This window comes from Ammospiza nelsoni, chromosome 4 (genome assembly GCF_027579445.1).
Source record: "Ammospiza nelsoni isolate bAmmNel1 chromosome 4, bAmmNel1.pri, whole genome shotgun sequence".
Lineage (NCBI taxonomy): Eukaryota > Metazoa > Chordata > Aves > Passeriformes > Passerellidae > Ammospiza > Ammospiza nelsoni.
In genome coordinates this window covers 70,671,770-70,696,855 of record NC_080636.1, presented here as the reverse complement: position 1 = coordinate 70,696,855, position 25,086 = coordinate 70,671,770, and the positions used below count along the sequence as shown (strand labels likewise).

Genomic DNA, 25,086 nt, shown 5'->3' with positions numbered 1-25,086 from the left:
GCAGTTTTAACACTGAGTTTACATACTAGAGTTTGAGACTGAGAGGGATCACATTACAAAAGCCATGGAAGTAATGAAGTAATTAAATTGTTCCTCTTTTGAGGTGTATATATATATCTATATATATAGATATATATATATGATATATGGACTTACATATCCTAAAACAATTACCTGGATCACACTACTTAAAACTAAATACTTATTAAGAGGTTTAAGTAAGAAATATTTTCAAGGTGTGTTTCTTACGTTGCTGCTGCTTCCAAAGAAATTTCAGTTATATATAATTTCAGTAGATTAGCTCTTCTGTATGAAATATTTCTTCATCATTGGTACCTGAGAAGACAACCAGCAGCTGCAAGCCTCTGAATTAACGCTCAGTAACTCTGCTCTAGCTGCCACTGGGTACTCTTTTATTAACCCAGCTTGCTGAAACTTCAAGGATGCTGCCAGTTAAAACTACGAAAATTCAGTGGTATTTTCAGTGGTACCAAAAGCCACGATGAAGGAGCTGTGCACACAAAAGCTATTCAGCAGCTCAGAGGACCTTCTCTGGCAGGGATAGACAAGTAGTGGCAGTAATTACAGAGTTGCCTAAAGGGTGTTAGCAGGGTGAAATGAGATTCTGCAAAGGAAGCTGCCTGAGAAGAGACAGAAGCCATTTAATGAAGAGCATGATAACACAGACTTGCCAGATCAGAGGAACAAAAACTAGACTGAACAGAGCTGGGGAACTGAAATATTTTTCAACTCACATGAATCATTGAAATCTGAAGAGAAACTATAACACAAGAACAAAAACAAGAATGATAAAGCAACTTGGCAAATATATTTTGTGCCTATACAAAGATCCAAGGGCTACAAAGTCTAACTGGGTAAACCTGAGGCTGTCACCTCAGCTTAAAATATTTGCAGGGTAAATCAAAGCAAAATGAAAAGATTTGTTCAGTAATAGAAAGCAAGGAAGGAAGTGAAGAAATTGTTCCTTTCTGTGTTGAGCAATGCAAATAGTACTTTGGGATTCAACGAAAATCTGGTTAACAGAAAGCCTGTTGCATTTCTTGCAGTAAAAATACACAGAAAAAGAGATACTGATATGATGTGTTTACTTCAGGCATCCTCATAAAATGAAGGAAATATCTGAGGGTCTTTTTCAGGGCAGAAATTAAAGTAATTTTTCAAGAAATAAATCTTGTAGCAAATCAAGACCTAAAGTACATTGCTATTAGAAAAGAAAATCAGAACACACTCGAAGTATACTCGCAGGCCAAGAAATCCATTGCTCAACATTTCATTTCAAGAGAATGATAAAATTATTAGAGAATCATTTAAACTTTCTTTTGGAAATAGAAAGTGATTTTACCTTTAAATGTGAGGAAGGGAACTTACTGATTGGAAGAATAATGGGCTTAAAAACCATACAAAAGTGCAGAAACAACTAGGCTATCTTCTGAAGACAATTACAAGACTAAACCCATTTGGGACAGCTGCAAACCATTTAAGAGAACATATTCCAGGGCAGACCAGTAAATTATTTAGAGGAGAACAACTAACCAGAGTTATATTAACTGTCCTGTGAGGCTGATTTGGTTGTTATCAAGGATTCTTCAGTGACATACAAATCAAAACAGCAGAAACAAAAGCTTAGCCAGCTGTATGTCTGAGGAGTAGCACAAGTCTGTGGGGATAAGCTGAGAAACTCTAAAGGTCTAAAAAAGGCAGAATCCATCAAAGTGCAACTAGGGCAAGAAAAATATCCCAGAAATGCAATCCAAATAAGAAGCAGACAAAGACAAAAATAGGTCTATTATGAAACAAAGATTGTAAAAATTAGTTGTAACTGAAGGGAAAAGAGAGTTCTTGTCTATAAAAAGTGGCTGAAAGGTGAAACTAAAGAAAAGTACAGTCAGCCAAAGTTTCACATCAGAAGTTATAATGAATACTACATACTTATTTTAAAAAGAATGTATAGGATAGTAAGGTAAATGCTAAAAATAGTCTTGTCAAGATCGAAACATGTCAAAGCAGTATCTTTCTTTTCTCTGGTCTGATAATCAAGAAGCAGCAAGATGTGACATCCTGAGTCTAAAAAGGTGATTGTTCTGTAGGACATCATTAGAAACTCACAAGAGACATGGACAAGAGAAAAAGTCACTGTAAGGTAGGTAAAGAACCGTTTGAAAAGCCACACAGAACCAAATGAAGATGACCTATAAGGACTACTTATGTCAAACATTGCCCTACATTGTACATTTCTTGACATTGATAAGTAAGAAAATGATTTTTAAAAACTGCAGATGATAGACAGAACAAACTCTCAGAAGTTAAATGCTCTTGAGAACAGGATCAAATTCAAATTTATCTTGAGAACAGGATCAAATTCAAATTTATCTTGAAAATCAGAAAAAGAGGTTGTGGCTATGAATTCCAAATAAAACACACAAACATAATGTACTGCATTAAGGACACTGCTCATTGTCTGAGCCTCCTCAAAATATAACGACCTTCAAAACAAAGACCAAAATAACAAGCCCTTCAAAAAACCTTCAAACAAATACATCCATACTCTGATGATACATCCCTCCTGATGCTGCACAGTCTCACATGACGAAGCTCAAGCCAACAGGGAACTATCCTTACAATTTTCCATTGTGCTCTGCATGCATGAAAAGTAGGAAGGTACAGAGCCAGTAAGAACTTCCTAGGCTCCAGGACTGAAGTGGTAGATTTCAAAGTACTGCAGTAATTTGAATCAGAGAACCATGATAGTGTTGCTAAAAAGAAGATTTTTTTTTTTAAAAAGTCATTTTGGCAAATAATTTGCATGGGTGGAGAGAAGACAGATTTTGCTGCTCTTTTTAAAGCTCGGGAGGCGTTAGCTATGAAAAACAGCATCCAATTTTGGTTAGCACACTTTAGGAGTGACACAAAATGAAGAGACAAGCAAGGAAAGTACAAATGACAAAAAGCTTCAAAATACAAATTTCAAAGGGCATTAAATGAGGAAGAGAAGCTGTGATACAGTCTTCCCTACACATAAAAGGTTCTCAGAAAATGTATTAGAGGGAGAAGATACCTTCTAGGTGTAAAAAGAACTAATCCTTAGACATAACTAACTGTATCAGACCAGATATAATAGTGTTGCAACTATGTATAATACAGTATACTACTTATGCTGTAAAAGAGTCTGAACAAGGTATTTCATAAATTAGTGCCTTTCTTTTAAATAACTAGCATAGAAAACTATACAGGATCATCCAGATAGAGTTATCTTGCCTTTGGGCAAAGGTAGGGATAATAGGATTTGTGTGTTCACTTTCTCCCTGGCACATATGCAGTCCTCAATACAAACCTGTGACTGCCAAATGATTCATAACAATCACAGAAATACCATCAAAACAAATGAACTCATTACATTTACTTATAGAATACTGCTAACTGCTGTCACTGAAGAAAGGAGAACAGCAAACCTGATCAACAATGTCGTTGACTTTATCGCGCTCACAGTCCAAAATCACTCGTCTTTCCTTTTTTACCTCTAGATCTTGAAACAGTGAACGGTAAGTTTCATCTTTTCTCTCATTGTTAATATTTCCTACATTGATAGCAGTCACTTGCCATTTCTTTTCAGCAGCAGAATCCAGCACAGCTTGCAACGTTGATAATCCTATCAAAGCACAGGAGAAAACAGAAGATATGACTGACAAAGCCTCTACAATGTGATTTGTGAGATCACTTATTTAAGTTCTCCTGTAACTTGTTTGACCTGTCACAAGTAGGTAGAAATCAGAAACTAAGATATATGTGGGTCAAATTAATTATTATTACATAAAACTTCCATTTGCATCACTGCAAGGCATCAAGGTAAAGCCTCATAAGTGCAACATTTAGGTTTGGCCCAATTTCTTCAGAATTGGATTTCATTGTTTTCACTGATCCGCTGCTGGACTTCCACATAGTGGGAAAGAGATCTTCTAGGAGAGGAGTGATCCAATTAGAGCAAAAGGATCAGCCACCTATTACAAAAAGGATGAGCCTTATTAAAGGATCAGCTGCTTAAACAACAGCTATTGAACAGCTTTGGTTCCCAGCACTTGAGCAGTGCTGTATTTAAGCCCAGACCTCACTGAAGTCTATGGCAGAATTCTCATGCTCTGCAGTGATGGTAATGGATTTATTATTTCTGTTGCTTACAGTCACATCCCTGATTATAAAAGATGTGCTGAGATATATTTTTCCCTATAGATAAGCAGGCTCAATGCTAACACCTACAAGCAGCGTAGAGAAGTTTGCTTCCATCTCGTACGTTTAGCAAGTTCCTGATAGGAAGCTGTAATGTTTGCACTGATGCAACTGCCTGTGATACACTGTAAAACCAGTGAAGATTTTACTTGACAGATTTTACTTTTTAGGGATGAGCTAATGTAGTAGAGAAATATGAAAATTACTGCTGGAAATTAATTCCTGCTATACAAAAAGTACAATTTTAATGACTTCCAGTAGTACAAGAATGAGACTTATCATGTTTCAATTCCTACCAGAGAATTCTACATAATTCTAGAGAGCAGTTTTAGGGACACCAGATACTATTATAAAGAAAAAAAAAAATTAGACTTTCGTATGAGTGAATTGACATTTTTGCCCATTCTTCTCTCCTGAAACAATCAAACATCAGGAGTGATTTTTTTGAGACAAATTCTGATGTGGTATGTAAAGGGAGCTTCAGGTATAACTTTCATGAGAAATAATAGTGGTTATACCCATAAACATAGAAGAAGAGCACTGAAAATTAATTTGTCTCACAGTCTGTAGACATAATATTAAATAAGGATTGGTCAGTGTTTAGCAATTCATCTTCATCAGTGAAAATGGTAATGACATACAGCACTACACAAGACTGGTCATCAGCAAAGGCAGAAAATGGCAGACTTCCAAAAGCATAAATTGAATTATTATCTTATATAATTCTGGTTTGCCAAGTCTCTTTAAGAAAGACTGATATTAAGTTTTGTATGTCATGTAATGAATATTTAAAATCACAGATAACTACAGTCCACTGGTACATATAATCTATTTCAAATCCCAAAGATGAATCTGGTGAACTTGTGTTAAAAGGGAAAGATTAGTGATGTAAGCAAACTGAGATGCAGGGAGCATCTTAAAACACTGAAAAGCACTAAAGTATGTTTAAACCTCAAAATGCTGCTTGAAATGATGAATTAAAATTTTTAAAAAAAGACAAATCAGCCAAACTGATGCCGTTTATTCTGAATAATTGTTTCAAATATCATGTAGTAGATTTCAGGTCCTCCAACCTGTCAAAAATTCCTCTGAGTTAAACAATCTCACCTAGGCACAAATTATAAAGGTCTACTAATGCTAATACCACCCATTGCAAAGGGTTTCTGTATTTTACTCCTCTAATCTTCTGTTTTTCCCAGGGTTTTTCTTTTCTTGACATACTCTCTGCAGAGATATCAAATGGCTGCCTGGATTGCTTGCTTTATTTTTCTTTTGGTGGCAGATTTGTCATCCTCATACAGCTTAGCTTATTCTGATGGCAATAACATGTTGCAAAATCACAAAAAAACCCCACAACAACCAAACAGAAAGCATTTGCAGCAATACTTTTGTGAAAGTCAAATTTTCTAGAGAGTAGCAACAAAAGTGGGAGACTCAGCAGAGGAGAAAACTCCAGCAACTTCAGTTGCTATTTTTTAAGCTGCATGAGCACTTCTGCCTGGGAAACTCATGTCCTGAACCTCTTTTGGTTATCATGAGACAAACTTTTAAAGCAGTGAGCTTTGAAAAGAAAGATGGAAGAGAGGCTGAATAACTTAGCAATTCTTTTACAGATAGAATCTTACAATAATGCTACTACTTTTTCCAAAACTTAGTGTTAGTAATGGCAGAGAGGATGTAAGGATGGTAACTACTCCACATTCCATGAGAATAACTACTGCATTAAGGCAGAAATAGCTTGGGCACACATCTACTGAATGGCCTCACTCCTCAATTGAGGACAGGAATGACAGCAAATTGCCCTGGACTTCAGTCAGTCAGTCCCTAAACACAGAAGTGCTCCAACACCAGCAATAAACAATTCTTTAGGAATAAGTCACCAAAGTAATTCTTATTAGCCTTTATAGTTTCCATTAAGTTAAGTAAGTCTCCTTGCCTTTTTTTATCTCACTCCTGAAAGCGGAAACATCTTCAATCCTATATCATTCCTTAAATATACATCATTGTCACTCCATTAACAGGGAAAATGCTTAAAGGAACTGTGGACTTGTGTATGTGGGATTTGATGTCAATGTAGCTGGCTACAAACTGTTTGATTCTGCAGGCTGACCTCATGCAACCTGGGGGGAGCACTGAGGAGCAAAGATTTACTCCACATAAGGGCAGGAGCTTCATGCCTTGGAGCCTGTTATCACTGGGGTGCCTTGCCACAATTAAAACCAAGAGGTAAATAAAAAAGGAAGAACCTAAGGGTGGGTACAAAGAACAACGTGATGCTGATATTCCTGGTAAGATCCAGACAGTGCAGCTCACAAGAACTAGGTGTTTTTCAGTATTTCCTAAATATAAATCACATGCAGGTCACATTCTACCCACTGCTAGATGATTGAAAGAGTACTGGCTGAGAAAGTAGCTTTACATCTGTCCTTTCTAAAAAGACAGAGAATGTTTCTGATTCTAATGTGAATTTGAAAATGAATTGCCAGAGAAATTAGCTTAGCATTCATTGTTCCATGTGACATTACCTTTGGAGGTTACACATCAGGATTAGTTCTTCTAACTAACACATTACAAAAGTGATACAGAACTCTCTGGAGGAGACCCCTTCAGCTTCTGAACATCATGTATAAAATGGCATCAGAATGCAGGGAATTTAAAGTCACCCCATTACTCAACCAAAGATGGTGTGGTATGCTTTAACTCTATTAGCATTTTATAATTTAAAATGCATTTGTTATTTAACTCTGACCAATGAACATGCGGAAAAGCCACAAAATAGCCACTTTAAAGGGAACAGGAGCAGGTAAGATAGAAGAGGTAGCCAAGGACTACTAGGTGAGGACAACCTGAAAATAGAATTATAATAATGGAATTCCAGAAAAAGCAATCAAAAACCCCACCTTTTCTGGATAAAGCTGCTTTTTCTTAGAAAACTAACTGATATACCACAATTTGCCAGTGACATTTTCAAGTTCATAAAATGTTATATTATTACTACTACAGCCACAAAAGGGCATGAGAAGGATGTATGGTGGAATTAATTGATCCTGAGCAATGGGTTTGGGTTTATCAACACCAACAATAAAATCCAAGCTCAACAGAGGCAAGGAACTCAATACCAAAAGCAGTCTCCAAAGAAGTAGGGACTGACTGCATCCAAGATTTATTGCTTGCTTGGTGCTCAGTTATGGATTTTGCATACATGGAGTGAATCTGTGGTAGCAGATAGCTCTTCATGCTCAGACTTTTTTTTTTTTTTTTTCTCCTTAGATGTTTCTTTAACAAAAAAAGAAAAACCTACATAGAAACTGTTTTTCAACATGTGACTAATCCCACATTGCTTAAGAGCTGCAATTCTATTAATGCATACCATAATAATTTCATTCTCAACTGAACAATTTTGTCTCTGTCCCAAAACCTCATTTCTAAATGCAAGAAACACTTTATTCAATTACACTTACACTTGTTGGAGGTAAATATTTCTTCTATTATTTACTTATCTAATATGAATTCCAGATTTCAACGAGATACACCTGCCAAACAGGGTGCAGGTAAAAACTACCACACCTTACCTCTGTCACTGTCATACAAATATGCAAACTTGGTCCACTGATAGTATTCAATCAAGCTAAGAAGAGCTCCCTTGAGGTCAGGTCTCATCTGAATGACAAAGGGATGTGTTCCATCTGTTGGGAAGCTGGGAGTTATGAAGGAGACATGAAGAGTCCCACAGAATGATGTTATGGTATTTACAGACTTCTTGTCATAGAATCCAAAAATAGCAAAGACTCCTCTTGAAAACTGGGAGCAGACTAGAAAGAAGAAAGACAGAAAATTAGCAGGAGAATTTATTTTTAAAAATTATTGAAAATTATTGCAATTTAAAAAAATATTGAAAAAAATGTAATGTATATGTATACATTATGAGAAATGTATGTCTGAAAAGTATCTGATCACATAAATATCAGGCAAAAAAGTAATACTCTGCTATGGAGATAATTTGTTAGCATTATCAATCAGTAATATAAAACCTACACCAGAAAAAACAAAAGAAGAAAGTATCAGTGGTGCACACTCCTAGATGATAAATGCAGAAATAAAACTCACCAACTAACTCTTAAATTCAATTTATGTTGTAAAGAACAGTGATGACAGACATCAATGGCAGTTGCAATTCAAAAAATGAGACATTATGACCATCCATAGCATTATGGAAACAGATAATATTTTGTCATGTTAAAAATAAACTGCCTCTGAGGTCAAGACTCACTGAGCTTTCTACAAAATACTTTAAATAACTTTCCATTTGTGGAAACGCAAAGCCAAAACTGAACCCCAATCTATCAAGAGCAGTAAGAAGTCCATTTGCTTTAAAGCCCTCCTGTATCAAAGCATTATTTTAATCCCTGCTTTGTAGGACTCAGCAAAAGCTGGTCCTTCTGGCTGACACTTGCGGTCATGTTGCAGGAAGAATAACCTCATAGGTGTAAATATCATGCTGATCATTCACTTTTTATCTGGAGACAATTCAAGCCAGTTGATGAATGTGACTGACCACAACAGCCTGTGCAGAAGAGCTGGTTCTTTCTGGGCTATTCTTTTCTTTGAGACTGCAGGGCATACTAGTGCCTAGGTTCTAAAGCCAGGGTACGAGAAGGAAATATTAATCTCTGATTAATTCACACTTATCACTTATGCATTCTTTGGTTTGCAGAGTCACCTTGAGCAAGACACATCCTTCTAGAGACACCTGACCTGCTTATAGATAGAAATCACAGTGTAATTGATGCTAATTTTGCCCAGCCATTTAGTACACTAATCCTTGACCATAACTCATATAAGGGCAAAAATAACTTGGTTTATTTTAGAATTTTCTAGATTTGAACTAATAATATATTTTTATCTTTAAAAGTTATTGTATCTTTATTTTTAAAATGGTGTTTCTTTTTTTAAAACAAATATTATCCCTTTATGCCTGTTACTACTCATTGCTATCTTCTTTCCATGGCTTTGCCTATATCTATGCAACCACTCATCTCTCACGCCCTAATTATTCCTCTACTCCAATTAAAAGCACCTAAACAGGATGAGTGAAATTCTGAGTCTGCCAGTTTTAAGTTTTCACCGATTAACTTTAATTAGGTCAGAATTTTGCCTCAGGTGAGAAAATACAAGTGATTAAAATCTTGATGAGTAACACCTCTTTATAAAAGGATGCTGCAGGTTTTACAGGGCTAAAGTACAAGACGGTCAAACCTTTTCCATTCTAACTACAAATCATTACAGAATCATAGAATTGTTTTGAATGGAAAGACCTTTAAGATCAGAGTCCAACCACTCAGCACTGCAAAGACTGTCACTAAACTATGTCCCCAAGTGCCACATCTCAACACCTTTTAAAGACATCCATGATAGTTATTCAACAGCTTCCCTGTGACAATTGTTCTAATGCCTCCCAACCCCTCTCATGAAGAAATTTTTCCTAATATCCAGTCTAAATAGCCTCTATCCTAACTTGAGGCCATTTCCTCTTCTGTTGCTTGTTATCTGAGAGCAGACCAGCTTCCACATTGCTACACCCTCCTTCCAGGCAGTTGTACAGTGATAAGGTCTTCCCTCCCCTGAGCCTCCTCTAGTCCACGCTAAGTAACCCCAGCTTCTCCAATTGGTCCTCACAAGACTTGTGCTCCAGACCTCTCCCCAGGTCCATTTCCCTTCTCTGGACACGCTCCAGCCCCTCAGTGTCCTTTCTGCAGTGAGGGGCCCAGAACTGGACACTGGGTTTGAGGTGTGGCCTCACCAATGCTGGGGGACAATCCCTGCCCAGGTCCTGCTGGTCACGCCATTGCTGATCCAGGCCAGGATCCATTGGCCTCCTTGGCCACCTGGGCACAGCTGGCTCATGTTCAGCTGCTGCTGACCAGCACCTCCAGGTCCTTTTCCATGGGGCAGCTTTCCAGCTGCTCTTCCCCCAGCCTGTAATGCTATGTGGGGTTGTGAGCCAAGAGCAGGATCTGGCATTTGGCCCTGCTGAGCCTCACACAGTTGGCCTTGCTCATCAATCCAGCCTGTGCAGATCCCTCTGTGGAGCCTTCCAGCCCTCCAGCAGATCAACACACCCACCCAGTTTGGTGTCCTCTGCAAAATGACTGAGGGTGCACTTGATCGTCTCGTCCAGATGGTTGATAAATACATCAAACAGGGCTGGCCTCAACACTGTGTCCTGGGAGACACCACTTGTGACTGGCTGCCAGCTGGATGGAACTCCATGCATCACTGCTCTCTGGCCCTGACCATCCAGCCAGCTTTTTACTCCTCCAAGCCATAAGCAATCAGTTTCTCCAGAATAATGCTGTGGAAAATGGTGTCAAAGGCTTTACTAAAGCCAGATAGACAAGATTCAGAGCCTTTCCCTCACCCACCAAGAGGGTTGTCTTGCCATAGAAGGAGATCAGGCTGGACGAGGAGCCTTTCACAAATCTGTGCTGGCTGAGCCTGATCACCTGTTTGACCCACACATGCCTTGTGACAGCATTCAAGATGACCTTCCCCAGCACCAAGGTTTGTCTGACAGGAAAGGTTATCCTTCCAGCTCTTGTAGATGGGTGTCATCTTTGCTAATTCCCAGACAACAGGACCTCCATGGTCCTAGCAGACTTGATGTCAAGTGAACTGACCCAGGATCAAAAAAAACCCCAAAAATCAAAATTCTACTGATGACACCAGGCTTGGAGCCAGATATTGATCTGCTGGCTTGCTGGTTTTTCTGTCTCTTTACACCTGGAAGGATAGAGGAAAATGCCACTTGTGCTCCTGATCCTCCAATCAGTTGTCCCAAGTCCCTGAAGTCTCTTGGTTACTCTCAGACAGACCTCAGGGACTTGGGACAGTCTTCAGGGACTTGCTCAGCCTTCTTGTTGCAGCTTGATTACAGATTGAAAAAAATCAGTCAAGGATAATCAGTCAAAGGCAGTATTCAGGGCAGGAAGGTGTCTCTTCATGTCTTAAACCCAAGCCCCAAGGAGGCAGGGCTAGTTGGCATAAGGTGCCTTCTGTTCCCTTCAGAGAGGACTCTCCTATGGAAATGACCCATCTTTTTCTTTGTGGAAGCAGTTTTGATGCAGAGCGTAGGCCAATCTCAGCAACACCTCCATGCTGGATGAACCAGTGTCCTTGCTATTGTTCAGTTTCCCTTGCAGAGCCTCAGACCTGTTATGGAGGGCACCTGGGAAGGTGGGGCAGTCACAGAGGAGACACAACAGCTACACCAGCAGGAACCCACCACCATTGCCCCCTATTCCTTAAGCCACTGTGTTCACTCAGGCAGAGAGAGAAAAGGGAATCCTTTTTGTCATGAATCCAGTCTGCCTGTCCAGCCTGTGCTAAGGAAAGCAGGCAGCTTTTGGTCCCTCTCCCTCTCTCTCCCTGCTGCTCCTCAAGCCACTCACCTCCCAGAGCTCTGTCACTGGGCACAGAGGGGCTCCTCTGCCCAGGAACACCTCCCAGAGCTCTGCCACTGGGCACAGAGGAGCTCCTCTGCCCAGGAACACCTCCCAGAGCTCTGTCACTGGGCACAGAGGAGCTCCCCTGCCCAGGAACACCTCCCAGAGCTCTGTCACTGGGCACAGAGGCGCTCCCCTGCCCAGGAACACTCTCACAGGAGGGCTCCCTGCTGCTGGTCAGTGCTGCTAAGAGCAGGCTCCACGCTCCAGCCCAACACCTGTGTGGCAGCATGTTCCCACGGGAGCCCTGTCTCTGGGCAGCTGTGTCATGTTGGACAAAGATTTCTGAAAAAGGCTGTGAATTTTCTGAATAGCTTTACTGTTTAAGTTACTGGAACTCCTTGTTCTATTCCACATCATTATGCTCTTGCTGAGGCAAAACCGACTCACTACCTCCCCACACACTCATGAATAATTGTTTCCCATTTGCAGCAAAGGCTAAATACCATCAGAACTTGCTACTATAAAGGAATTAATGCCTCATAACTCACCTTCAAAAATGCAAATAAAAATAGAGCATCAGTTTACTTCTGGATTCCTGGATGAGAATCTTGCAAAGACTGTTACTTGTACACTACTGTGACCTTCTGAATTAAACCATTTTAATACTGCATATAAGGTGACAGACACAACAACTGTCTCATCCAAGGACCACTGAAAAATAAAAATGCTTTAAGTCACTACTGCCAACACCTGGGATGCATTTCTCCTGTCACACTGCTTTGCTTCCATCATCAGATATTTTAGGCACAGATGGAATAATGTTCCCTACAGCAGCCAACAACCAGAAAATTTGAACACCATAGGTGATGCCTTCTCAGAATCATCCCCCATCCTCTCCTCACCTTCCTGACACTGGACACCTTTACCCTGACCCATGAGTTTTCTCACTTCTCTTCCTATCTTCTCCTCTGTATGCCGGGGACAGAGGGGAGATTGAGTGGTGTGAATGCTTTGCAGCTGGTAGGGTTAACCCATGACAGGGAAAAAGGTGTTATTCCCCCTTTTACCCACAGGACAGAGCTGTAAATACCACTGTGCTCCACTGTCCCTCTTCAGTGACACACATGCACCCACCCTACTCTCTTCAGAAGGCAACTGCTATTCTTTCAAACTGAACATCCTCCCTGACAAGGCACAAAATCATACCACCTGTCATCACAACCTACTTAAATAAAGCACTCTTGAATTAACACAGTGAACAGCTGTTTAATCTCTCCACCTGATAAATCATCAGTCCTTACACACATGCATCTTCTTCTGGGGAAGGTTGGCAAAACTGGAATTTTGATCGCCTCTCCTGCACAAAGTGAAAGACAAGTAAAAAGTATCACCTCCAGCTGGGAAAGTCAAGGCACTGCAGCTCTAAATGCCTAGAGGAGCTGCAGTTTAAAAGCTGAATTACATACACACAGGGGTAAACAATCCCAACAAATGACATGGTAAAGGCAAAATCATTTTATATTCTTAAAATTATTATGAAACCTGCAAAATAGATACAATGTCTCATTTAATTCAACCAAGGCTACTCTAATATGAGATGAAAATCTCTCTAACACAAATCTTCAAGTATGGACACAACTCACATCTGGGTCAGCCAAAAAAATCAGGATCAACTATAATCCAGGTAAAAATAAATTTTCATCAGCAGTGGTGGGTGTTGCAATGCCACACAGAAAAACCTTGGTGTTGTGCTTTTCTGTGTGAAATTTCACTAAAGGTAAGTGGGCAGGCACCTATGCTAGGTAATAAAAACACACTACAAATAAGCATTTAAACTTTGACAATTCCTGCAATTCTTTTGTCTTTTAGGTGCAGAAGGGAAAAGAAGGGATGGTGTTTCCAAATAAAATGGTGACCCAGCAGATAATGCAGAAACTGCAATTGTTTTTGGCAGGGCTCCCACCTCAGACTAAATCTACAGTCATGTTGCTATTGCTGGAAGACATTAGTTTTATAATGGTGAATCACAAGCTGTTCACAATTATTAGAGTAAAAAAAAGTCATGATGATTAGGACTCATAAGCCATTGAAATATGAAAGATCTGTTTCATTAATGACATCAGAACCAACAGCCAGGATACATTTCTTTCAAGCTCTCCTGTATGAATTGGGGTTTTTTTGGGTTTATGGGGTCCTTTTTAGAAACAGTCTATGGCTTACTTAGCAACAAGAGGGGCAGAAGATAGTAACCTCATTCTGGATCCTTTTCTAAAGAGATTCTCCTAGAATGGCAAATAACTGTGAAATCCAAGAAACAGGGTAAATTAAGATCCTTGAGCAGGAACAATTACCAGAATGTTTTGTTATGGTTAAGGTTTAAGTATTTTATATTTGACTTCTTGTTCTACAAACATAGTCAGGCACAAACCTAGCTTGTCTTTGTTTTTCAGAGCACTAAAAAGGTATTCTAGACTTTTATTCCAAAAGCTAGGGGTCAGTTTGTTCAATAACAAAGTCAAGCTTAAGCCTGCAATGAGAAATATGTGCCCTGTCAGAGGGTGGCCAAAACTGCTTGCTCCATTCTTAAACTCTTCCATTGTTATCAACATCTGCTGCTTCTTACAACTCCTTTTTGCCACTCATAACTTTCTCTCTTTCCCACTTTCCCCATTTCACTACTCCGGTTTGTCAATGAACTCTATAAGCAGGATAACCTGACATTTACCACTGTGGTAATACCTGGTTCTTCAGAAACAATAAAATCCAGCACTTTACGCTCTTTGCCTCTCATCATCTTTCTGCGATGCATATCATCCTAAACCCAAAGCTCAGGAAGTGCCAACTGAAGAGTACACTTGCAAATTACAAATACAAACATATTACAAAAATGCTAAGCTTTACCCAGTGAAGTGACTCCAGTGAAGGCATGACAGATTGTTTGTCTTCAGTTGAAGAACTGAATCACTAAATCACATAGAAACAGTTGGATTTGAATACATATGCTTAGAAACTCTTTCTGATTAAGTTCTTCTAAGCCAAGATTTTCTTCCTTCAGTACTCTCCAAAGGGAAAGTAATGAACCTAATAATTGTTTACATTCAAACTGGAGAAAGGAAACTAGGAAAGTGCTAATTACTTACTGAAACAAATGTCCAATACTACCTGCTTACAGGTAAATTTCCAAACACTGGTATCATTACTCTTAACATATTTCTGAATTTTTATTTATAAGAAATTTGACACTTGATTTCTGTCCAAAGATGAAAATTTAAAATTATATAGTATTTGCCATTTGGTGCTTAGATGTCAAATGCTGTCCAGTATTAATGTGGCTTTATGCATTATTTTATTGTAATACCCTGGTTTATTATTAGTGTTAGCAAAACTGTTTTAATATTAGCATAGGGAAATAAGTATTGGGTGCAATAATTTAATCACACAATGGAATAATCATTCTCTTACTTCTATGAGAAAGAAACCATAGCATAAGCATAAAGAAAGAGTCAAGCACTGCCTCTCCAAAAGAGACCAAAACACAAAGGCAACACTCGTTGGTTTGAAAAGTTGATAGATGAGTCAGAAGTAGCCAGGAACAAGATGTAGAAACTGAATGCCCAGTTTACACAATCATTTCAGCTTCTGAAAGACCACGTTTTGAACAAGCAGACAGTGAAAAGGAACAATAGATGGAACAAAAAATAAGCAGGAACCACAGAGAAAAGAAAGAATTCAAATATGATTGAAACTGTATCAGAATATCATTGTGAAAATAAAAACCAGTATAGATTGCTTCCAAAGCTATTACAAAAACTGCAGCACGGCAGACAGCATATTGCATACGCTTTCCAAGACTAAGTAATTTTTTTCCATTAATATTATAGATATAGTCTGCATGGTCTATTTTACCCATTCAGATTCTATGATTACCTCCTAGACATAAGCTTCCCCGCAGGAAGATTGAATAAGGCATAAGGAATCATCCAAGTCCATCCAGAGGGATATTTAGAACCATGAAAAAGTACGCTTTAAGCAGCACAACCTGAGATAGAAATCCTTTTTTTATAGGCCATGGTAGGCTAACTGAAATTGGGAAGAAAACAGTTCCCAAAGATTCAAAGAAGAGCATAATATCTGAAAGACAATAGGACAAAGCTGCATGGTAGCATTCAATAAAACATAGGGCACAGAACCCAAACAAAGGCTGGCATTTTAAAATTCCAAGATACCCTTTACCAAAGCTGAGAGGCAATCAATGCCAATTAAAAAAATCAATGGCAATCAGAACTAAAAATGTGCTATACTTCTGGATAGCAAAACACTGAATTACACTGAAAATACCTTCCCTTTTATTTCTGCAAATTTTAATTCCAGCTCTGATAAACATGGAGTTTTATCTTATTTTAAGCATTTAAGAAAAGCTGCCCAAAATTATAGCCATTCAATACTGACCTAAAGCGTGTATTTTCCTCTTTGCAGATTGTTCACACACATATCTTATAGCTAAGAAAACCCCAAAACAAACAAGACCTCACTGGGGAAGGTGATCATTGAGCTCACACACAAAGAACAATGTGAAGATCATTGTTGAAGTAAATTACTTCATTGCTGAAGTGAATACTTCAGCAATGATCCTCCTCACCTGTACACTCAGCATTAATGCAGAAAATGTGACTTACAGCAACAAACAGTGAGTTCACCATCTACCAGTCTGCATCAGAACAGGGGGACTCAATTTTTCACAGAGCTGACCAGGGAAATTCTCACAGCCTTAAAGACTGAAAAAGGAAGAATTTAAATCCTGAGGCTGGAGTGTCTGTAGAGGACAATTCTGGCAGAGCAGACACAAAGGATTTTTTTTGCACCTTTCCTGGCAGAAATGCCATCTTCAGTTATTGCTACAACCTGAACTGTTTGCTCAGAGATTATGCAACTGAATGGAACTTTCCACACCTTATTACAAACAAAAGCAGCTTTGATCATTTTGTAAAATTAGACTCAAAACCTGGTTTGCTGCAGTAGAAAACAAGCTCAAAAGCCAGAGAGGACGATTAATCTATTTCAACCGGCCAATCATACTTAACACTGAGGAAAGAAACTTGGTGCCAACATGGGATATTTTAAGCAAGCACAAAAAAGCCTTCAAGAAGTTAGTAGCCATCTGTTAGGAAAGTACATGATGATAGGCACAGCTTCTCTATATGCTAATGCTGCAATAATGAAGGTGGTAAATAACCATCATGTTCACAATGAAACAACAGGTCAGAAAAACAGTCTGTTTCGATGACAGTTGCATTCAATTACATAGTGTTTGGCTGTGAACTATAAAGCAGTTGAAAATCTTTTTCATTGCTAGGACAATTACCATGATGCAAAGAAAATCATTACAAACACTGTTAGAAAGAATCATGCTAAAACTATTATGTTTTTACGAATCAAGTAAGATTCTTGGAATAAAATTAAAATGCAAGTCTCCTCATGAAAGAAAAAAAAAAGTTCATATTCCAGAAAATTATTACACAATTCTTTAATGTTAGATCCTAGTGTATTTGTCCAAATCTCCATTTTCTCCAGCTGAAGGAGATATAATGCTTCCTGAACCCCAAATATAGCAACCTGGGAACGCTATTAAACAACATAAATAGAACTTCATCTTGTCTCCAAAATCCAGATATTCTTCAGGAAGTTTCTCTCCCCTGCCTCCTTTTTTCTCTCCTCCTCCCACCCAAATAAAAACCACTCTGTTTCCATTTGATGACACAAACTTTAAGTCAATCAATTTCCTACAAATCTAAGAACTCACTTTACAAATATGCCTGGCTGGCTTACTGACTGTGTTTCTACCTTTCCCAACAATTACAACCTTATGGTAATAGATAATTTAGAGTGCAACAAAGTATTACCTCCTAGATGTAGAAGCAAACCTAAGAAAAGCCTACTGGCTTTTTGGAGCCACAGTGCAAGTCATGGAGAAGTCATCTATTTCAGGCATGCTTTGCTCAATCAGCATAACTCCACTGAATTTAACAGAGCCAATATAATTTAACCTAACTAAAAATGTAATTCTCCATTTTTAGCATAACCATTTTCACACATATTTTCAAACCAGAAATATTATATACAACAGAATACTCATAATCTCCTCTTCCCCTTAATCAGCATTGCTGGAAGCATCCCATTTCTACATTTCATTAAACTAATCATATTCCAGTTCCCAAGAAAATGTCATTGTGTAAAACTGTCTTTGAAAAATTGTAAAAGGATTTCGAAAGAGATAAAATTAACTTGGTAGGCAAAAGTACATCTTGTTAAAATGTTGACAGATTGGGATTCAATTTATCAACTTGTTTTTCTTTAATTGAGCTACAAGGACGAACCATCACTCCTGAACACATTGTCTAACACCATCTAAAAGGAAGCATGGTTTCAGCACAAAGTTCCTCTGTTAGAAAGATGGGAATAGCTATGAGAAAAGGCTCTGAGGTTACCCCATAAGGATAAAAAAAAAAAATTTGGAACAAATCTTAAGGAAACTGCTGTAGGGAATAAAGAGGATTTCATGAGGCAGAGAAAGTACAGCAGAAGATATGAAAGTGATCTATTACTTCTGAAGAAGGCTCCACATTACATTTTTAAAGGAAGGAAATGTGATTTTTCCAACTGGCCACTACTGACCTGCCACACATCTTATTCTGAGGAAGTCAGTTTAGTCCTGTTTATTGCTTACATATCTCTGCCTGAAATGATGCAGCTGGGAGCATATTTCCCTCCCCCTGCCTTGTCACTCCAGCATGGCCAGCACTGCAGCACACAGCTGTACTACAGCCTGTCACACCCAGCCCAAGCTCCCATCCCTCCAGACAGCTGAACCTGACTTGCAAGTAAATTAGCTAACTAAAAATTTTGGCATAACCCTGCTGAGAGGAATATCTCACACAAGCTCATGACTAAAAGTAACAGTAACAAAGACAATTTCCTATTCTGTCACAGGTCTAACAGCTTCTACTCCTCATAGGAATAATGATGGATCTCTGCCACCTGAAACAACTTCCACCCAGCATTGTTCCAGCCTAAACCACTGACCTACAGCAAAGGATGGCTTCATGTGGTTCTTTTGGGGACATTTTAGCAGTACTTCCAGCCACAGTCTAACCTCCTGCAACATCTTGTGGGTTTATGACACTCATTGGGATAATCAGCTGTAACCTAATTTGCCAGGCTTTATTTGTATTTAGAAATGGTCCAGTAGTCACATCCCACACCTTCCTATCTGCATGCCCTATTTTTCAATGACTGTAGAAGTAAGAGAAACATCATTTACTTGGGAAGTATTCAAAGAGCATTTAATAAACATTATTAGTAAAACAAATCAGAAAAGCAGGCAGATCCTCATAATTAGGTCACTCTAGTGAACAGCTGTTTGTCCTGATTATATGACTTATTTAATTAAGAGAACTTATTGAATAATAAAGCAGCAAGGAGAGCTTTAAAATGATAAAGTAAAATGAGCACACATTGCAAACATATTATGAACATTCCTTGTCTCTCCTTTGTCCATTACTTTAATCTTCAATAACTTGATGTACTTCAAAATGCATTAAAAGTTTCAAACTTTTTTTGTTTTATTTAGGGCTGGCTGATTAACTCCTTAACAAAACTTGCAAAGATGTGATAGAACACATCATTACCAGTTACTTTACCAAAGCAATGATTCATCCTTGTGCCTCACTGTGACTGAGATTATACTCCCAGATTTTTTCTGACTGTGTTCAGATCTCACAGAAGTGGGGCCAATTAGTTTTATGACGTTTTACACTGTTTATCCTCTATGGTTTGCCTATATTACCTGAGCTAATTTGAGTACCTACATTGTACTGCATGCTATGTATAGACATGAATATACACTACATCAGACTAAAAATAAAATCATTTCTAGAGGAAACTTGTGCAACATCTAAATCAGCATGAAAAAACATTCCCACTCAGCACTGAAATAGTGTCAGAGTCACATTATCTGGGCCTTTAAGTCTCTATTGCAAAGCTCCTGCTACATTATGTATGTTCTCTCTACATATGAATTATGTATGTTCTAAATATATGTTTTGCAGAGGCTTACAGGAATACTAGATTTGGCTTTATAAAAATATCCCATTCATCCACCCTTACTGCCATTTCAGTGGCGAGCCCAAGTCACCGCAATAAAAAAATCCCAAAACAACAACAACAAAACCCTCCCAAAAAACATACAAACAAACAAACAAACTCCCCCACAGAGCAAAAGAGATTTTATGGCCTTACAGTTACAAAACACACTTCTTCCTTTAGCTCAGCAAAGCCTTTCTTAATGTCAGGGAACTCTAGGACGTACATATAAGATCAGTGACTCCTTTTTGGAAAATGAGGTTTTCACCACATGCTCTTACGCTTTGAAACTTTACCAAAATTTACAAGAGACAAATAAACATTAAGATATTTACCACACTATTTGATACATCTCCTCTAATAAAGCAAATAAACTTTTCAACTTCCCCTGCAAAGAGTGACTTTAAATTTACCTTGTTTATTAAGAGCTTCTAAGTACATATTAAGTAAAAAAACTGTATTTTTCCAGGCACATTGACATCACAGAAATGAAAATTCACTTCCCCTTCGTATCAAATATGAGAAAGAAATATTTAATACACAGTCCTTCCAGAAAATGTTGGTTCAAGGAGACACATCAAGCAGCTAGTGATAAGAAAAGGATTACTGACACTAGAAAGCAAGTATTACCACCTGCCCTGCACATCAGAAGATCAGACTAAGGACCTAGTTTGAATGTTCCAGCCACCTGGAGACCGACTCACAGCACACACTGCTCTCTGTTCCTTCACACTGGGCCTTTCACCATGAGTTTGGTAGCAAGCAGTGCACTGCCCCCTGAGCACATGTGCAGAATGGAGAGTTGCTATTGAAAATTGAATATATTGGTTTCAGGGGTTTTACCTTGGCCTGACTTTAGGTTATCCCTGTGGATTAAATGCCCACTAGCAGTTTGATTGCATTAGTGGAATTTCAGAAACACATCCTCCAGTTCAGTTAATTCAAACAGAATGTGTTCCTTGGGCTCCTAAACCACTCCAGAATAAGAAACAAGCAGCAGAGCCAGGGCTGATATGGAAACTTCCTTGAAATATTCTACTCTTAATCCAAATTTAATTATTCAGGTCAAGACAGCCATGTATTCCTATGGTATGAAAAACATATTTCCATTTGAACCTAAGTAAAATTTGATGGGATAGCACTAGAACTGGTTACAGTAGGTTGAATAAATTTAGTGCCCCTTGAGTATTTCAAGTTGTCACTGACAACTTGCTAAAAAGGAGTTTACACCAAGAACAGAAGTATTAAGCTTCAAGTCTTCTTGAACTTCCTGTTCTTAAGATCTACTTGATTTTTCACAGTCACATATGTTCAGGTGGCACCAGCTTCCACAAATAAAAAATTTGAAACCTCTTTAGCCATGTTGACATCTTGCATAGCCCTGTCACTAGCTTCTGGCTCGGTGATTTGTTTTAATTCTAATTAATCGGAAAAAAAGCCAAATGTGTCATTTCCCAAAGAAATATTACCTCCCTTCTCTCCTGTTATTTTTAAAAACTCGTGGCTTTAAAACAAGTGTCATGATTTGGGTGTCTGTTTCATGAAGTAAGCACCAGGCACTGGTAAAATACAGTAAATTGTGCTGGAGGTCTTGTAGACCAATTTGCTACACTTGCAAGTGGTTGCTTAAAATTTCTAGCACTAGCCAGCTGGAGTGGTTGCTGTGCACTGCAGGGAGAGTAGTCCAGTCTTGAACAATCAGACTTCAGAGTTATAAAACACAATTAAGCTCCTACAGTTAAAAATTTTCTGTGACAGCTCTAACACTCTCCATTACTTTTGGAAAATCAGACCACAATTTCCATAGCTAAGAAACAACAGCTTGATCAATTGCTGAAGTTCAAGTGAAACAGCTAAGACTTTTTGATCTATCCTAATAATGAAGCAAAGAATATGCTTTTTAGTGTTTCCCCTACTTGACAGTCAGTAGCTGTTTCATATTGAGTGTGATATGGTCAGGGGAGTGCTGTATGCTTGTTGGTTTTAGCATTTTTCCATAGTTTGACCAAGAAACAACACTTAGATTACTCTAAATGATAATTACTAAAAATGTTATTTATCTTTCTAAGTCACACTTCCTGCATTTAACTGAAATGTAACCTCCATTATGGCAACTTTGTTCAGGGTAATCTAGTACCTCACACTGTTTGCCTGGAATAATTAGCTTTTGCTCATACAGCATTCTAATGCTTCAGGCTTTTAAAACAGCTTCTATAAATACACCTGATCAGCATTGTAATGCAACAAAATACAGCATTTTGTAGCATATGGCACACAAAGCAGTGAAGGGCAAGCCCAGCTCTCAGCTGAGGCATGCCACCCAGCTTGTGCCACAGCACTTACTGAACCATATGGCTCGTCCTAGGTGGCAGGGCACCTCTAAAACACAGGAGTATATTCTTTCACCTGAATTCATGACCCACGAGACAAAGCTGAACTCAGCTCTCCTCATCCCATATTCAGTGTCACTTCTATTGTATAAATTTACATAGGGTTTACCATCACAAACAAACAGAAATTGTGCATAACACCTGCAAAATACTTAACTACATGGACTACTGTTTAAAAACATTTCCCTCTGGAGAACAAAGCCTAATCTAAAGCTCACTGACAGTTATATAAACCACAGAACAAGGATACATTTACAAGAAAAATGTCTAGTGTCTGACCAACAGCAAATGGGTTTCTTGACTTCCTCTGAAACAAAGGCATCAGCATGGAATGAAAATCTCATTTATTCTGGCCCAACTGTCAGTGAGGCAAACCTGAAAATTTTAGCATGCTGGCTCTCTCCAATCCAAGTTCTCATTTCAGAACTGCTCTGCCTCTGACCCTCACCACTAATGCAGTCTTTCTCCCTTGCTTTCCACCTGACTGTAAGAAATCTGTTTCAAGAAGTCCTCTGAGCTTATTATTAGGCTTCATCCCTAAATGACCACAAATAGATAGGAAGGCTTCTGCATTCAAACACTGCCAGTTTGGCACCCTTTAATACTACATAAATCAAAAAAAGGTTGAAACCCATAAGGACTTTTTTGCTGTTTGCTATATTAAGTCACACATTGATGATCACCTGGCTGAATTTATTACATAAAACAGTACTGGAATTTCCACCCTTTCACCCCCGTTTTCTTTTTACTTTTCATTGAGCATACTTTTCTGGGGATACTGTGAAATGCCTTGCCTTGAAAGCTACAAATGCCTCAGTTCACCCTCTAAGAAACATGATAAACAGCTCAAGTCAGTTTCAGAATTGCCCTGAGCAGAGCTGATGTTTCAGTACCTGAAATTGCCATTGAAAATATTTGCAAGAATCACCATTTTATTATGCAAACATGTGAAATACAGTAGCACTTAATCTTATTCTCATTGGAGTCATTGGAAGTTTTGCTATTTACTGAAAAAGGAAACAGATCAAACACAAGAAGCTTAATAATCCAAGCTCACCCACCATTGTGCAAACAGCACTTGATTAATTCAAGGCACCATTGTAACATACAGAATGGCTCTGTGCAGGAAAAAGTGAAGAATCATTCTTCACAGGGGGAGCAAAGCTTTCTGCCACAGAAACTCAGGGAATAACCCATCCTGCCCCAGTGTGCCAGTGCTGGGCAAAGAGCTGCACGAGGGTCTCTGTGCCCATGGCATTCCCAGGCTCAAAGCTCCCACCAGTGCCCACCTTACAAATCCCAAACGTGTACACAGGTAAATCCCACTGAGGATGCAGCTCTCCAGCCAGCTCACTGCAACAGTGACCCCATGCACCCCCATGGCAGGGCAGCTCTGCCCACAGCTAGCTTTGGTTTCAATGAATCCAGAACAAAGCTGCACTTTTATAGCCTTTGCCTCTGCTAAGGTATTGCAAGTAACAGTGAGAATAAATTTGTTTCGACAATGATAAATAATAGAGGGGAATAATGAACATTTTGCTGCTATCTTCTGCCAAATAAATGCTAGTCAAATGCTTCATTACTGCCGGAATGGTGGAGAAATTCTGAACCTTTACAAGACACCTTAACCATGTGTCTTAATTCATTTATATGCAGACCCCTTCTCTCAGCAGAACTTTTTTGTACTGTTAGCCCATGCTGCTGAACTGAATCCAGAACAAAAGGAGTGATATAGGAACTGTTTGCTTTTAATTTGAACGGTAATAAAAATGCAAATGAAATAAAAAACATTTTATAGCAGCATGAAGGTTTTATATGTAGCTAGCAAATCATAAAAAGATGCATATTTACAGGGTTTAAAAAAATTGCAAGAATTGTAAACAAAACATATAGTTTAATAAACTGCAAATTTAAATCAGTATCTTGAAAGATGACACTAAAAAGATCAAAAGGAAATAAAAAAAAAGAGAAAACCAAAGGAAATCAGAAGTAAGGCACAATCTCTCCTCCTTTTCTCCTTAATAGAGTATCTTAAAAGTATCTTAGTGTTTTAAAAGTAATGTAAGTAGAAAACTGTGCCAAGAAACTGTAGAAAACTGTGCTATCTGATCATAAAAATCAAGTCATACAGTTTCATGACTATTAAACAGTTTGTTTTCATGACTATTAAATCTGTATGCAATGTGTAATATAAATGTATGTTTTGTATATTCAAAAAGAGACTACTTTTTTTTGTTTGCAATTACTTGGCTAAATATGTATATCAAAATACTGCAGACATATCATCCATTATATAGTTGCCAATTGCAAAGGACACAAGTATTTTGTGTGGCTAAAAACGTAAAATATTTTGGAGTGCTTATGTTACTAGTTTAAAAGGTTAGAATATGCATAAAATATGCTAGCTAGGCGCTTAAAATTAACGAATATTTTGCTGTAAGTAGGTCAAATTACATGAGCTTTCAAAAAGGAAAGGTATTTTATTCCACATGACAATTCTGAAGTAGATTAACACCATTTAGCACAGTATTGAACAGGGATACCACACAAAAGGTTAAGCAACCCTGTTGATAGCAAAAGGCTTAACCTGCTTCACCCAAATATGGGAGAAAAATTACTATAAACATAATTATATAAACATAGCTATTCAGTGCTTTCCTTGAAAAATTCAAATGACAATCATGAAAGTAAAATTTGGAGCAAGCATGAGCTAAGTACCTTAAGCAAAGGGCATCTCAAGCATTAATTATATTTTAGATAAAAATTGTGACTTGACCTGTGTTTATCACATGTACTCCATTAAAAAGCTTACTCTGTCTCAGATTCCTTTTCAGGAATACCAACTCAGACAGTGAAACTCCATTAAAATG

General features: G+C 38.3%; 1 protein-coding gene across 3 annotated transcripts in view; it reads right to left on the bottom strand.

Annotated features, from left to right (window-relative positions):
• GRIA2 (glutamate ionotropic receptor AMPA type subunit 2) overlaps window positions 1-25,086 on the bottom strand; it is an 89,106-nt gene that overhangs the window by 40,319 nt on the left and 23,701 nt on the right. For all 3 annotated transcript variants that reach the window (XM_059470488.1, XM_059470487.1, XM_059470486.1), the window contains exons 3-4: window positions 7,815-8,054; window positions 3,471-3,667 (exon numbers count right to left, since the gene is read on the bottom strand). In XM_059470488.1, the coding sequence (XP_059326471.1) occupies window positions 3,471-3,667; window positions 7,815-8,054 (437 nt within the window). The remainder of the gene's footprint in view (window positions 1-3,470; window positions 3,668-7,814; window positions 8,055-25,086) is intronic.